This window comes from Entelurus aequoreus, linkage group LG08 (genome assembly GCF_033978785.1).
Source record: "Entelurus aequoreus isolate RoL-2023_Sb linkage group LG08, RoL_Eaeq_v1.1, whole genome shotgun sequence".
Classification (NCBI taxonomy): Eukaryota; Metazoa; Chordata; class Actinopteri; order Syngnathiformes; family Syngnathidae; genus Entelurus; species Entelurus aequoreus.
The window spans coordinates 16,007,275-16,024,347 of NC_084738.1; the positions used below are offsets into that span (position 1 = coordinate 16,007,275).

General features: G+C 41.1%; 1 protein-coding gene across 4 annotated transcripts in view; it reads left to right on the forward strand.

The window, feature by feature from the left end:
- Window positions 1–11,935, forward strand: part of svild (supervillin d) — a 109,481-nt gene extending 97,546 nt beyond the window's left edge. For 2 of the 4 annotated variants that reach the window (XM_062055680.1, XM_062055682.1), the window contains 10 exons: window positions 1,612–1,912; window positions 1,980–2,134; window positions 8,225–8,327; window positions 8,406–8,613; window positions 8,682–8,815; window positions 8,888–9,043; window positions 9,119–9,262; window positions 10,550–10,659; window positions 10,741–10,896; window positions 11,168–11,934. In XM_062055680.1, coding sequence (XP_061911664.1) covers window positions 1,612–1,912; window positions 1,980–2,134; window positions 8,225–8,327; window positions 8,406–8,613; window positions 8,682–8,815; window positions 8,888–9,043; window positions 9,119–9,262; window positions 10,550–10,659; window positions 10,741–10,896; window positions 11,168–11,254 — 1,554 coding nt within the window. In that variant the 3' untranslated portion in view covers window positions 11,255–11,934. Of the gene's footprint in view, window positions 1–1,611; window positions 1,913–1,979; window positions 2,135–8,224; window positions 8,328–8,405; window positions 8,614–8,681; window positions 8,816–8,887; window positions 9,044–9,118; window positions 9,263–10,549; window positions 10,660–10,740; window positions 10,897–11,167 lie in introns of all 4 variants that reach the window. The other 2 variants (XM_062055681.1, XM_062055683.1) reach the window with 2 other exon arrangements.
- Window positions 11,936–17,073: the final 5,138 nt, after the last annotated feature.

Here is a 17,073-nt window from a genome sequence, read left to right on the forward strand (position 1 = left end):
TACCATATTTTTCAGACTATAAGTCACAGTTTTTTTTAATAGTTTGGCCAGGGGTGCGACTTATACTCAGGAGCGACTTATGTGTGAAATTATTAACACATTACCGTAAAATATAAAATAATATTATTTAGCTCATTCACGTAAGAGACTAGACGTATAAGATTTCATGGGATTTAGCGATTAGGAGTGACAGATTGTTTGGTAAACGTATAGCATGTTCTATATGTTATAGTTATTTGAATGACTCTTACCATACATAATATGTTACGTTAACATACCAGGCACGTTCTCAGTTGGTTATTTATGCCTCATATAACGTACACTTATTCAGCCTGTTGTTCACTATTCTTTATTTATTTTAAATTGCCTTTCAAATGTCTGTTCTTGGTGTTGGGTTTTATCAAATAAATTTCCCCCAAAAATGCGACTTATACTCCAGTGCGACTTATATATGTTTTTTTCCTTCTTTATTATGCATTTTCAGCCGATGCGACTTATACTCCGGAGCGACTTATACTCCGCAAAATACGGTAGTCCTCTTTTGGTTGAATAAACATAAAGCACCTTCCCTAAAATGTAAATTAACTTAAACAGTATTGAGGATCCTACACCTCTGTATAAGTTTGTCAAATTTCCCTCAATGGTAAAATATAATAAAATAGTTACTGATATGAGAGTACAGTGGAACCTCGATTTAAATCGAAAAGTTTGTATCGGGAAGCAAATTGTTCCATAGGAAACATTGTAAATATAATTAATGGGTTCTCGTCTCGACAAAAGTCCCTATTTTAATGAAGGTTTGAAGACTTTCACCACAATATAAAGCGCTATACAGTACTGTATGTCAAACAAACATAACAAGTGGTATTAATCAACTTTTATCTTTATTAACACGCCAAAACAACAAGCTAAACTGTCCTGTAAGCGCTGCTCTGCCAACATGCACACACACAGAAACCACCAAAATCCTTAACTTTAACAACTATATTGCTATAATAATCCATCCATTTTCTACCGCTTGTCCGTCTCGGGCCGCAGGGCGTGCTGGATCCCATCCCAGCTGCATTCTGGCGGAAGGCAGGGTACACCCTGGACAAGTCGCCACCTCATCGCAGGGCCAACACAGATAGACAGACAACATTCACACTCACATTCACACACTAGGGCCAATTTAGTGTTGCCAATCAACCTATCCCCAGGTGCATGTCTTTGGAGGTGGGAGGAAGCCGGAGAACCTGGGGGGAACCCACGGAGTCACGGGGAGAACATGCAAACTTCACACAGAAAGACCCCAAGCCCGGAGATTGAACACAGAACCTTCTTATTGTGAGGCACACGCACTAACCCCTGTACCACCGTGCTTCCTGCTATAATAATAAACATTTAAAAAAGTAAAATCCACTTACATTACAATTCGCAAAGGAGGAGCTGACGAAAAAAGACAGCTGTAGGTGGGACAGAAAATGAATGAATGAAGCGTACGTCGCAGTCACAGAGGCATATTTGGCTCGATCTAAAAGTTCGTACATCGAAAAGTTTGCATATAGAGGGGTTCATAAATGTAGGTTCCACTGCATACTGCATTCCCATGCTTTTTCTTTGTCTTCTCAGAGCCCGGTCCATTCCAGTGTTCGCTCGTCGCCCGATCTGGACCTGCAGCCATGCGAAGCCAGAGCGCTGCTGGACAGCGAACCGGAGCCAGTTAAAAGCGTCTTGGAAGGAGTAGACGTCCAGCGGGGACACGGCGTGGTGAGGACCGAAGACCGCAGGCAAGCGGAGTTGGCCACAGTGGCCGTTGACGCCTGGCACATTAAAGAATACGGTGAAGAGGAGGTGCCTGAAGAGAGTCTTGGACAGCTCCACGAAGGAGATGCTTACATCATCCGCTGGAAGTACTCCATCACCACACTTGGTGAGTCCTACAGAAAAGGGCGTAACATAAGCAAAGATGCAGTTTAAAGGACCATGTGTCTTTTTAGTGGGGAAGCGACAGAAACCAGGAGAGCTGAGTGCCGGTGCTCCAGGGAGGGAAAGGACAGCTTGCTTCTTCTGGCAGGGCCTGCAGTCCAGCGTGAGCGAGAAGGGAACCTCTGCCCTTAAGACAGTAGAGCTGGGTAACTTCAGAGGCTCACAAGTGAGTGTCACACACCTACAGTACCACCCTGTTGTAGGATTGGATTGCGTGGGACAGGGCATGGCGTAATTATATTCACATTGACTCATGCAACGTAGAATGAGTAGAGCAGTGGTGCCTAAAGTGGGGCCTGGAGGCCAAATTTGGCCCGCCAAGTCATTTTGTTTGGCCCACCAAGTGGTGGTTTCCTTAATGTAATATATATTCATACTGACCTCTTTCAAGCTCACACAATCATTGATGGCGCGTTCGCGAGGCTAACAAGCTGCCATCTATCGGAGATGCTACCAAACCAGAAATCAGAACACGCGGCGGCCATTTTGGTAGTTTTCATCTTCAAAACCAGTACAATATACAGTACAGGCCAAAAGTTTGGACACACCTTCTCATTTCCATGTGTTTTCTTTATTTTCATGACTATTTACATTGTAGATTGTCACTGAAGGCGTCTAAACTATGAGACCTGTGAAGTGAAAACCATTTCAGGTGACTACCTCTTGAAGCTCATCGAGAGAATGCCAAGAGTGTGCAAAGCAGTAATCAGAGCAAAGGGTGGTTATTTTGAAGAAACTAGAATATAAAGCATGTTTTCAGTTATTTCACCTTTTTTTGTTAAGTACATAACTCCACATGTTTTGATGCCTTCAGTGACAATCTACAATGTAAATAGTCATGAAAATAAAGAAAATGCATTGAATGAGAAGGTGTGTCCAAACTTTTGGGCTGTACTGTATACATTTTTCTTTTCAAATATTTAGAGAATGCAATTTTGGGAGAAATTTTGTGCGATTGCTGAGGTGCCAAAGAAATGCTAACATTTAGCATGCTGGCCAGATAGTGTCAAGTAAAAAAAATATGAGCAAAACAAGCTAAAAAAGGTACTATGATAACAATAACATGCTTACAGTTCACAAGCGTGAATCACCAATATTGCTAATTGCCTGTTGAATTAGCTAAACAAGTTAGCCTGCTAATGTTAGCAAGCTAAAATGCTAACTGTAACCTGCGTCACGTACTAAAATATATTACTCTGATTTGTATACCTGAAAAATGTGTTTAAAATGATACAGTAGCATGCTAACGTTAGCAGGCAGTAAGTACTGAAATATGACTCAGGTGTGTGTAAAAAAAACCAAAAAACTAAAATACTAACAATGGCATGCTAACAGGTATTATATGTCAAGTAATTGCAAAATAAGGAAAAAAAGCTTGCAGGCTAATATTAAAATGCTATTGTGATGCGGGCTGTTTAAAAATTAGCTACGGACTACACCCTGGTCTTAACGCTTTACTCATGGTGCTGCTGTACCTTTAAAATGCTGTGTTTGAACTGCAGATCATAGGCACATTTTCACTTTGGCTCTTGGAAGCAAAAAAGTTTGGGCACCCCTAGACTAGAGTGTCATCAGTCCTTAGCGATTCATAATGATAACCCGCATATTTATTATCAAATATACATAGGCTCAAAGTAGCCCAAAAGTCAAAAGCTACATTGTAATTTCATGCAATGTGTTTTGTCATACAGAAAAATGAAAGGATGTGGTGGTCCTAATGCAGTGGTTCTCAAACACTTGGCTCAAAGTACCACCATAATGACCAACATTAAAATACAGTAGCGTAGTAGGACTAAGCCTTATTAACACTATAACATTACACACAGTTTAAACCAGGGGTGTCAAAATCAATGAATTATCTATGGCCCCCAAGATGATATTTGATTAGTATTAAAACCGGCCCGCAGGCCACAGCTGCCTGCTGCTGTTTTGCACGCACCAATACTCCATCAGTGTTGGTGCTAGGAATTTTCAAAAGGGGGTTCCAGGGACCCCATCAAGTCATAAAAATGGGATCCCGCAGTAAATTTTTGGGGTCCCACCTTTTTGTAAGTGTTTTGAAAACAAATGATAAATGTACGGTATGCATTATCCTTTTATATCTCACATTCTATATTGTGTTTTGGAAAAAGGTTGTCATAAACGTTACTTAATTCATTTGAAAAAATAATAAAAAGGAAACTAATTTTTATGCATATGTAAATGTATTCAGTTATAAACTTCACTTTCTTCTTTCCTTCATGGATCTAAACTTTACTGCTGCCGGTATTTTTTTCTATGTTTTTATTGTAATATTTTTCAGAATGTGTTTGTTCTATTTTTGGTCAAAGTAAGACAAAAAAAACAATATGAAGCTGTCTTTTTTGTTTTTGTTTCAATGCCATGATTTTAATAGTCCGGCCCGCGTATGCACAGATTTTCCTCCATGTGGGCACTGAACTAAAATGAGTTTGACACCCCTGGTTTAAACAGTAACACTGGGTTTGAATATTTAATTAAGTGATTCTTTGGCATACCACTTGATGGAGCTCGCGTACCACAGTTTGAGAATCACTGCTATAACCAATCAGTGTATGTGACTTTATACTAAGCTATCTGAAAAAAATATCAGCATCTCAGCTCTGTTTTAAAGGGGTCATATTATAATTGTTTTTCTACGTTTAAAACACTTCCTTGTGGTCTACATAACATGTAATGATCATTCTTTGGACAACATTTTGCATGGATTTTGTTTTACGGACCATTTTCAAGCCGCTTTCTGTCTCTTCAGAATGTGGCTTTTTATGGGCGTTTTTATTTACTTGCCAAAGCCCTCATCCAGCCCAAGCCATTTTCCACTGCGTCTCCACCCCGTCAGCCATGTTGTAGTTTTTAGTGTGTCTACTGACAAATATAACTTCGACCAATACGCTACTTTATATTAGAAATGGCAACAGCACAGGATGCATGTGCATGTACGAGCCAGTCTGCCCCACAACAAGAGGATAGGGAAGAAAAAGGAACTCACTGACTACAACTTTAGATTACAACTGAATAAAAATGGCGTAGTTGTGCTAAGCTCTGTGGATACTCCTCTACCATATATGGAGTTATCCGCTGACAAAAGGAAAAATAAGTCACTAAAGTCTCAAATTCCAAACGGCTCGTTAGGAGCAAGTTTGGAAGAAAATCAGATTGTTTTAATGAATATGCCTCCACGGTTGGATTTCAAATTTTAGGGACTTATGAGGATCCCAAATAAACAAAAGCAGGTGCCAATGGGTAAGAAAATTTGGTTTTGCATAAGAAGACCCCTTTAAAGGGTGCTCAAGCAAATTAGTGTAATATCTAATGATATACAGTACAGTCCAAAAGTTTGGACACACCTTCTCCTCATTCAATGCTTTTTCTTTATTTTCATGACTATTTACATTGTAGATTGTCACTGAAGGCATCAAAACTATTAATGAACACATGTGGAGTTAAAAAAGGTGAAATAACTGAAAACATTTCTTCAAAATAGCCACCCTTTGCTCTGATTACTGCTTTGCACACTCTTGGCATTCTCTCGATGAGCTTCAAGAGGTAGTCACCTGAAATGGTTTTCACTTCACAAGTGTCATAGTTTTGATGCCTTCAGTGACAATCTACAGTGTAAATAGTCATGAAAATAAAGAAAGTGCATTGAAATAAGAAGGTGTGTCCAAACTTTTGGCCTGTACTGTACGTAATTTTATTTTTACAATATGTCAAGAGTCAATAAAAAAATAAGCTGCTGCCAGAATAAGGCCACATTTTGGACTGTTTAACTGTAATGCGATCACTCCTTGTCAGTTTCTAATAATAACTGACACATTTCACAACATAATTCAATAGGATAAATACATTTGAAAAACAATAACCCCAAAGGTAAAACCCACAGCATGCTCACTCGTGTTGTTTATTCAACGTGTCTGCATCGCTTCCAAGTAATTACGATGAATTAATTAACAGCTGCCACTTAATACAATAGCAATAACCAGAGTGACTGGAAATTATCTACTGTCAGTGAAATTTAACACAGTAGTGTAGAAACGAGGGGACAAGCACATAGGCCAAAGAACAAATAATTTTATTGTAGAGAAACCTGTGCAATTGACTTTGTACATATAAATAAATTAGTCAAATTATTGCTTTTTTTAATCAGAATTATTACATTTTGATGCTTGCATAATTAAAATTTGCCTAAATATAGACCATTTTATTGTCAGAATGTCAAAAGGAACGTTTTACTCTACTACTTTTACTTGAATGCCTGTCAATTATTTGCACAAAACGTAGCAACAGTTTTATCTAAAGTTCTGTCAGCCTGTATTTTGAAGTGGAATTTGCCAGCGAACACACCAGTTGGAGTCTCTTCACTCATTTTTGTACTGACATGTGCATTGATCTGATCACTGATCGTATAGCTGTTAAACTAAATGAGCTTGTACGGTCAAAATAAAGTGCATGATTAATGCGTACATTTTTTGTGATTAATCACAGGAATTAACTTGTTTATTTTGACAGCCCTAAATAAACATATACGGTATACACAGGAAAGAATATTCATGCATGAAATAATGATTAAAGTACAATTATACACACCACAAAATGTGATACAGTGGAAACCCGGTTTACGAACCAATACTCCATCAGGGTTGGCGCTAGGAATTTTCAAAATGGGGTTCTAGGGACCCCATCAAGTCATAAAAATGGGATCCCGCAGTAAATTTTTGGGGTCCCACTTTTTTGTAAGCGTTTTGAAAACAAATGATAAATGTATGCATTTTCCTTTTATATCTCACATTCTATATTGTGTTTTGGAAAAAGGTTGTCATAAACGTTACTTAATTTATTTGAAAAAATAATAAAAAGGAAACTATTTTTTATGCTTATGTAAATGTATTCAGTTATAAACTTCACTTTCTTCTTTCCTTCATGGATGAATCTGGTTCGCCAACCGGAAAGTTTACATCCTGAAGCAGGATACCCCATAAGAATCAATGTAAACATGAATAATTGGTTCTCGCTTCGACAAAGGTCCTTATTTTAGTAAAAAAAAAAACTGCACACTTTGAAGACTCTATAATGTGTATAAAACAAAAAAAATGAAATCATTTTACCTTGTGTCTGTGAATATTTGTGGCATTGTTGAACGCTCTGGGAGTTTCGGAGTGATAAACAAGCAGTGGCTTCACGTAGTCACCGCTAGCGTTAGCGCAAATTAGCAGTGTGAAACGATCCTTCATCGGCTTGTGTCCCGGTAGTCTCTTGTCCTTCGCTGTAATAAAGGTCCGCTGTGGCATCTTTTTCGGTCTCATCACAATCAAAGACTTGCTGCAGAGCAAAGCCCCTTTTGCTGATAAAATCCTCAAACTGAAGGTGTCGCAAGCCGCCGGCTAACTAGCTAATATGCTAGCTCAATGGTTGCCTATCAACCCGAAGCTACATAGCAAGACTGTGAGAGTTTGGACACATTTAAAGTGTTTCTGATCACACAAAGTGATCTCTAAGACAGGCTGACACAGCTCTGACCGGCGCAAGGTACGACAATTGTGGAAATACACTTAGTTGTGCCGCCTATCCTCGAAGCTCTTGCGCACATGACGTAAACAAAATGTGATGTAGGAACCCCGGTCTCTTCAAAATGTTGTGTGTACAAGATGAGATGTCATCAAAATGAATGAATGAAGCGTTCGCACACAGAGACATATTTGGCGTGATGTAAACGTTTGTGAATCGAGGTTACACTGTATTTCATTTACCGGTATATCAGTGCATTGTGTGTACATCGAGGAGGAATATGTCATTTTCATTTCAAAATAAAAACAAGTTATAGAGTATATGAACTTTTTTTTTTACGTTCAGGCATGATACACTGAGAAATGTCTAAAAACACCCACTGCAATATTATAGGTTTAGAAAAACACATTAATGTGCACCAAAATGTCATTAAAATCTTCCTTTGGTCAGTCTCCACTTCTCAACAAATAAATGAAGTCATTTATGAGTAACCACTGCTACTTGGATGTATTTCTAATATTTGCCCCTCTAGTGTCACTAAGTACATGCTATTAAGAAATAGAGCCACCATAATATTGATAATGTGACCCAAAACTCACCATTATTATTGTTTATTATGTTATTGTCAAAGTTATTGATCCAACTTTATTAGATTGTGCAGGTGCACTTAATGTGTCCAGTGAGAGTAAACAGCCATGAAATAAAAACATTATATGTATTGACTGAATTCCAGGTTCTGGTGACTCAGGGAAAAGAGCCCCCGTGCTTCCTCCAGCTGTTCCAGGGAGGTTTGATCATCCACAAGGGCAGTCGAGAGGACTCTGTCAAAACCTCCGGTATATAAAAAAAACAATGTGGATAACATCTTTTTCCAAAGTATCCTGCCTTTAACCTTTTCTGTGTCGCTTCTCCAGCAGGTTGGAGGTTGTTCTGCGTCCGCGGTGAGGCGGACGTGGAGGCCATGCTGGTGGAGGTGGACTGCCACAGCGCCAGCCTGCGCTCGCGGGCCGTTCTTGTCCTGCTTCACGCTCGGGATGGCCGTCTCTACGTGTGGCGAGGATGTAAAGTGCACGCCGGCGCCATGCAGGTGGCTAAGAGGGCCGTGGACCTTCTCAGCCAGAGGTAGGAGGTACACAAGTGGAGATCAGAGGTGGCGAACCTCCTAACACGTGTCTCGCTCTCGCTTCAAGGTGTCCGTCTGAGTTGGGTCTGAAAAGCAGCAGCCGGGTAAAGGCGGAGGAGATCGAGGAAGGAGCTGAGCCTGCAGAATTCCTGAAGGTTCTTAGCGTGCAGGACAGGAAGTCCTACGATTGCATGCTTCAAGGTGTTTCACCTAGAAACTGATGGCTTCTATTCGTCATCCATCATCACTGATGTTAAGGAATTGTGCTTTCAGACCCAGGGAAGTACAATTACACCCCGAGGCTGTTCCGCCTGGGTGCCAGTTCTGGTGTCTTCGAAGGGGAGGAGTATCTGTATCCTGCCAGGGTGACGGAGGGCGTCATGGCCATGCCTTTCCTGCAGGAGAACCTCTACTCCGCCCAGCAGCCCGGTACCTTTCACACCAGCACGTCGTTGCATGTGATCGTCCCCTCAGGTGTGCTCATAACGCCTGTTCCTGCTCCAGCACTGTTCCTGCTGGACAACCGCATGGAGGTGTACCTTTGGCAGGGCTGGCAGCCGGAAGAGGAGCAGTGCACGGGCTCGGCAAAGATGCGCTGGGACAACGAGAGGAAGTGTGCCATGGAGACGACGCTGCAGTACTGCAAAGGTGAAATAAACTAAGCATTACAGTATTTGCAGTGCGAGATACACCTGCTCCCTTTTTCTATGAAATATGGTAAAGGTTTTCTGCACTATGCAGTATGGCTGAATAAGGAGTTATTGCAAAGGTGCAATATTCCTCAAATTTTAATGTAATCAAAAAAGTGTACTGTACTGTAAAGTGTTTCTTACCTATACAAGTAAACCTGAGCTTGGTATCACTGATATTGGAATAAATTAAAACCCACACTATAGGGCTGCAGCTTTTGACCTTATTAGTAATCGAGTAATCTATCAATTAATTTGTTCGATTAATCAAATAAATCCCACTTTGTAGCCTATTGCATCATTTAGGGAAAATAGTTCAGATGAACAAGGGTTTTTGTGATTACCTTTTGTATTTCTTCATATAAATGCACATAACATTGAAATTGCTCTTATACCATGGTGGTACCAATGTATGTTATATTTGAAAGAGAAAATCGTTAAACCTTGTTTCTAGTTGGTTTGCTTTTAAATATGAAGGGTGCTTTCTTGCCACGTGCTGCATCATTGTTTCGTTTGACAGTGCAAATATTTCACCGAGCTATATGTCTTTTACACTTTTAAACAATCGCAAAACTTTCAACAGCTTCTCGCGTCTTCTTTGGGCCCATTGCTTTCTTTCCCCTTCATCTTTGAGCCAACTCTCTCCGCACTCCACTGTCCCCCACCACAGTACCACACTCTCACACACGCACACAGACAAACAGACCACATCCCCTGCAGTGCGATCTACATCACTGTAGGTGCACTGCTCTCATGTGTGCCCTTTGAAGCAGTCTTGCGGAAACAATGGATTTTATTCATTGAACTCATTAAACAATTCACCAAAGTGACAAAATACAAATCAAAGTTTTATTCTAACTAAATTAATCGATGAATCATTGTAGCCCAAACACACACCATTATTAATAAAATGCGGCCGCAGCTGGAGAGGAACGCCCGTGGGCGTGTCCATAGGCGCAGCCGTAACATTGTGTGTAGAATTTTTTAGGACAAAAATTAATTTATCCCATTTTCTAATAACGCTGTAAAATAACAAAATGTGGAAAAAGTTAAGCGCTGTGAATACTTTCCGGATGCACTGTAGCTTATCTGAAATTAGAGTGTGTCATTCATTCTTGAAAAGAATACACATCTCCCACAGGTATTGTAATATGAGAATCGATACCAGTATACCTTAGTATTGATATTTCGGTATCTATACGCCCATCGCTAGTTTATGACTATCTTCTCCACGCTGGCTTTTCAGAAAAGAGTTCTCGGCGCCCCCCTCAGGCGTATCTCGTCACGGCAGGCTGTGAGCCGCTCACCTTTACCAACATTTTCCCATACTGGAAGAAGGACCCCAGCATCTCAAAAGTGAGAAATACTACAGTTTTCTCTAGAAGGAACTCTGTCAGTGCATGATGATGATGGTAACGACACATTGCTTGCATGCAGACTGAGAGCTCCAAAAACAAAGTGGCCTTAGTGAAGGAGGTGCTGTCCAAGCTGAGTAAGCTGCAGTATTCCATCGAGGAGCTCACCAGGTCGCCCCTTCCTGACGGGGTGGACCCTCTCCGCCTGGAGGATTACCTCTCTGACCAGGACTTTAAGGTAAAATCCCTGTAAAACAGTCAACACGAGCAAACTAGCACTCGGAGACATGGAAGAAGGCAATAATTAAAGAGTTATTTCCAATGTGGTCGTCAATCAACAAGTGTATTGCATCCCAGCGGCAACAGAACCAATGTTGTAATAGCAGTAAGTCCGCCACCATTGTTGACAGGAATTAGTTAATTGTAAACAACCGCATGGGGAAGAAAAAAATCTAAATAACGTATTACCAAGCTTGTAAGATTGCTCTTGTAACGTTCCCTCGCTGCAGAACCTTCTGGAGCTGAGTCGGGTGGAGTTCAACGCCCTGCCCAACTGGAAGCAGAAGAACCTGAAGAAGAGCAAGGGGCTTTTTTAATCAAACTTTTTATACAGATGAAATAATAGTGACCTCATTTTTACTGTTTTTTTTTTTTTTGTGTGTAAAACTGTACAATTGTGTTTTTTTAATAGCAATTTTGTATGACTTATTCCATTACTTTGTGCAATGTTGTTCCTTATGTGGTCTCATAGTTCCACTTGTGTAATAATATGTAATATATATACTATCAAGTCATTGTTTGTGGGCCGGAATGTATAAAAAAAAAAAAAGCCTGTGGTTTAAAAGCGGGAGTTTTCTTTTTGTTGTTAGCATCGTCTGCTGTTTTTATTTGTTACCTAATCACTTTGTATTTTATATTTGTCACTTGTGGCCTTGTGAAAAGCTCTTCCAAGAAAGACCCTTTTTTAAAAGTATTTTTGATTGGTACTGAATAATTGAGCATTCTTGTGCGTAATCATGGACCAAATTAGACTCTTTTTTTTTTAACCCTTGCCAACAGTGTTTTTTGTGAAAAGTGTTATATTCTTATACAATTAAGCTCTTTGAAGATGTTACCTGTATTTTGCATGCTTCCTAGCCACTCTTATGCAATGTGATAATGTTTTGGTTTTTTTAATCAGGAAAGAAATGCATTACATAGATGGGTAGCAGTTTTTATTGTTATTTTTTGGCACATAATTGCAAACATGAATAAAATGTTTGTTTAAGAATGTCACTTATAACAAGTGTGGATTGATACTGGACCCACCAAAAAATAACCCAGGTGTATCCAATCTGTTAAAGAGGGTGTTGTGGATGCTAGCAGACACTTGAGTGTCATTATTGATATTAATAACACCTGCTGGCAAGGTGACTGCTTATGTATGCATGCTGGGTCATTTTGTAGCACTGCATGACACCTGCAATTTGTTAAGAAGGTAAGTCAACACTTTAATGCAATTTTAAGAGGCTTTTGGTGTTTACTGATTTTTTGTTTATGTACTTAGTCGAGCTAAAAGTGGGCCAATTTAAAATGCAATGACTGTCTATGACCACCAGGAGGTGTCAACCTCTAGCCTGCACCATCGCCAAGCTTCTGTTAGGTAAGAATACAGTTCATAAAGTTACTATTTCATCACATTTTTCTGCATTATTTGTGGGTTTTCACTCAGTCCTGTTACCCTAACACATCACACACACACCCTCCCCTCCACAAGTCACATGGTCCACAGGAAGTTGCATCATTCAGATCTTCTGCAAGTAAGGTCACTCATTTATTACAGTCCTGTTACTATTTTTTATGTTATTTATAACATATTGTTGTTTTTTTGTCAACATGTTATTAGCACAAATGCCACGTAGCCATACTTCATGTAATTATGCTAAAAACTCAGTCCTGTTACAAAAATAGGTCGACTTAGGCGTAGGAACTTAACCCCAAAAATGATATAAAGCTGCCTGAGATGGACTAATAAGTGTTAGGTTATGTATTTGATCAGATTGAAAGTAAAAATAACAAAAAAACATTCAAGATTCAGTGGAATAACTATTATGTAACATCTCATAATTTGTCTTCTAATCTTTTTGGTTTCGTGTTACAGGCCAAGGTTATTAAGAACATCGCTCATATGATGCAGCTATAACCAGTTGTTTTTATGAAAATACGTGTTTTGATCCAGCTCTCGTTCACTAATGAAGTCCCCTGCCACAGACCTTGTCATGTATACCCAGCCAAACCTATTTTGCATCTTATTAGTTTCAATGTTTAGTTTGTTCATGCATGGATTTTAATGGGCAGATTCATGCGGATGCAGTACGCAGCCAGCGTCGGGCAGATGGACGTGAGAGGATGGAGCAGCTTGGGTAAGTTCCCACTCGCGTTCTGTCCCACGCTTCAATTTCCCACCTGTGCAGTCATTGTTCTGTGTTACATACATATATATTAATATAAATATACACTACCGTTCAAAAGTTTGGGGTCACCCAAACAATTTTGTGGAATAGCCTTCATTTCTAAGAACAAGAATAGACTGTCGAGTTTCAGATGAAAGTTCTCTTTTTCTGGCCATTTTGAGCGTTTAATTGACCCCACAAATGTGATGCTCCAGAAACTCAATCTGCTCAAAGGAAGGTCAGTTTTGTAGCTTCTGTAACGAGCTAAACTGTTTTCAGATGTGTGAACATGATTGCACAAGGGTTTTCTAATCATCAATTAGCCTTCTGAGCCAATGAGCAAACACATTGTACCATTAGAACACTGGAGTGATAGTTGCTGGAAATGGGCCTCTATACACCTATGTAGATATTGCACCAAAAACCAGACATTTGCAGCTAGAATAGTCATTTACTACATTAGCAATGTATAGAGTGTATTTCTTTAAAGTTAAGACTAGTTTAATGTTATCTTCATTGAAAAGTACAGTGCTTTTCCTTCAAAAATAAGGACATTTCAATGTGACCCCAAACTTTTGAACGGTAGTGTATATGTAGCATCAAAAACTACTGGAGAAGGTCGGGTGGGATATATTGTGGCCATCTACCACCATGCACTGCTAGTGTTTCTTTCTCTCTTTATTGTGAATTGACTTTACATGATTTGGTGCTTATCAAGCACTGTGTTGACGACTCCTTGCAAGACCATTTATACAACTAAAGTACTATTTTGTTTTTTAATATCAGTGAAATGTTAACTGGTAAATATATTTTTTAATGGATGTCATAATTCTCCGCTTTGCTATCATTAAAAACTTGCATCATAACTCCAACCTCCTCCATTACGACCTGTGCGATACTTTTCCCAGTGGGGTATCTGGGGTGTGTGTGAGTGACCGTAAGAAAAGCTCTGACTCGCTTGCTGTTGTTTTTTATGTACTGTATAATACGCTAGATCACAGGTGTTCAAGTCAAGGCCTGGCGGCCAGATCTGGTCTGCAAAGTCATTTTATGTGGTTTACCATGTTGTTTAACGTGGCTCGCCACATCATTTAACATGGTCCGCCAAGTCACTTAACGTGGTCCGCCACGTCACTTAACGTGGTCCGCCACGTCACTTAACGTGGTCCGCCACGTCACTTAACGTGCTCCGCCAAGTCACTTAACGTGGTCCGCCACGTCACTTAACATGCTCCGCCAAGTCACTTAACGTGGTCCGCCACGCAGGGCCGGCCCGTGGCATAGGTCGTATAGGCAAATGCTAAGGGCGCCGTCCATCAGGGGGCGCCACGCCAGTGCCACAAATGTTGGAGAAAAAAAAAAAAAAGTTGGTAGTATTAATTCTAAATACAAAAATAATCCCATGTTAATTAAAATGCAAAGTAAAGCCTATTTAATAGAAATATTATTTGTTACAACATTACGCCCCCCCTCCCCCCGCACAGTGCGCCCCCTCCCTTCCCGTATCATGACTTTTTTTGGACGTCACCACATCAAAAAATCAACACAAGATGTCAAAACGGCCAAAACTGTCAGGTGCCCAGGGAAGAAAAAAGAAGAGGAGGAGAAACGAGAAATAGACAGAGGTAGCAGGTATGTAACGTTAGCCTACATGAAATTATTTGTCTGTTACAGAATGTGATAGTAACCTGGCTTTTTAGCATTAAGCTAATATTACATGATTTGGCAATTGCTAATCAATAAATAGCTAGTTCTGTTTTAACGTCGGGTTAATATTGTGGAGGGGGCTAAATTGTTATGGAAAATAATAATGTAACGTTAGGTAATTACAGTACTCCCACCTTACATTCCTCAGGGACATTTGTATTAGATCTTTTAAGCAGGTGTTTTTTGTTTACATTGTTATTGCCTTCTGGTTAGCTAATGTTTGACCTGCAGGTAATCACTTTTCCACCCCTTTATATATTAGGTATAGTTGTAAGCCTAGTTGTTAAAGTGCACATCATTAATGTTAATAAAGCAATATCACATGAGAGGGAATGCTGTTTTTTATTTTGAGCACTGCTGTGATTCGGTTAAAGATATTCATAACATAACATTCTCATATAATATGTTAATTTGCTTTCTTTAAGTAAAAAAAAAGGTCAAAGACAAAGCTATTCGGTTTCTTGTGAGTATATACACTTCACTGCCGATGTGGGGGGGCGCCACCTAAAATCTTGCCTAGGGCGCCAGATTGGTTAGGGCCAGGCCTGCCGCCACGTCACTTAACGTGCTCCGCCAAGTCAATTAAGGTGGTCCGCCACGTCACTTAACCTGGTCCGCCACGTCACTTAACGTGCTCCGCCAAGTCACTTAACGTGCTCCGCCAAGTCACTTAACGTGGTCCGCCAAGTCACTTAACGTGGTCCGCCACGTCACTTAACGTGCTCCGCCAAGTCACTTAACGTGCTCCGCCAAGTCACTTAACGTGCTCCGCCAAGTCACTTAACGTGGTCCGCCACGTCACTTAACGTGCTCCGCCAAGTCACTTAACGTGCTCCGCCAAGTCACTTAACGTGCTCCGCCAAGTCACTTAACGTGCTCCGCCAAGTCACTTAACGTGGTCCGCCACGTCACTTAACGTGCTCCGCCAAGTCACTTAACGTGCTCCGCCAAGTCACTTAACGTGCTCCGCCGCGTCACTTAACGTGGTCCGCCAAGTCACTTAACGTGGTCCGCCAAGTCACTTAACATGGTCCGCCAAGTCACTTAAAGTGGTCCGCCCCATCATTTAACGTGGTCCGCCAAGTCACTTAACGTGGTCTGCCACATTACTTAACATTGTGCGCCAAGTCATTTAACGTGGTCCGCCACATCATTTAATGTGGTCCGCCAAGTCACTTAAAGTGGTCCGCCACATCATTTAACGTGGTCCGCCAAGTCACTTAACGTGGTCTGCCACATCACTTAACATTGTGCGCCAAGTCATTTAACGTGGTCTGCCAAGTCACTTAACGTGGTCCACCAAGTCACTTAACGTTGTCCGCCACATCATTTTACGTGGTCCGCCAAGTCACTTAACGTGGTCTGCCACATCACTTAACATTGTGTGCCAAGTCATTTAACGTGGTCCGCCAAGTCACTTAACGTGGTCCGCCAAGTCACTTAACGTGGTCCGCCACGTCACTTAACGTGCTCCGCCAAGTCACTTAACGTGCTCCGCCAAGTCACTTAACGTGCTCCGCCGCGTCACTTAGCGTGGTCCGCCAAGTCACTTAACGTGGTCCGCCAAGTCACTTAACGTGGTCCGCCAAGTCACTTAAAGTGGTCCGCCCCATCATTTAACGTGGTCCGCCAAGTCACTTAACGTGGTCTGCCACATTACTTAACATTGTGCGCCAAGTCATTTAACATGGTCCGCCACATCATTTAATGTGGTCCGCCAAGTCACTTAAAGTGGTCCGCCACATCATTTAACGTGGTCCGCTAAGTCACTTAACGTGGTCTGCCACATCACTTAACATTGTGCGCCAAGTCATTTAACGTGGTCTGCCAAGTCACTTAACGTGGTCCACCAAGTCACTTAACGTTGTCCGCCACATCATTTTACGTGGTCCGCCAAGTCACTTAACGTGGTCTGCCACATCACTTAACATTGTGTGCCAAGTCATTTAACGTGGTCCGCCAAGTCACTTAACGTGGTCCGCCAAGTCACTTAACGTGGTCCGCCACGTCACTTAACGTGCTCCGCCAAGTCACTTAACGTGCTCCGCCAAGTCACTTAACGTGCTCCGCCGCGTCACTTAGCGTGGTCCGCCAAGTCACTTAACGTGGTCCGCCAAGTCACTTAACGTGGTCCGCCAAGTCACTTAAAGTGGTCCGCCCCATCATTTAACGTGGTCCACCAAGTCACTTAACGTGGTCCGCCAAGTCACTTAACGTGGTCCGCCAAGTCACTTAAAGTGGTCCGCCCCATCATTTAACGTGGTCCGCCAAGTCAC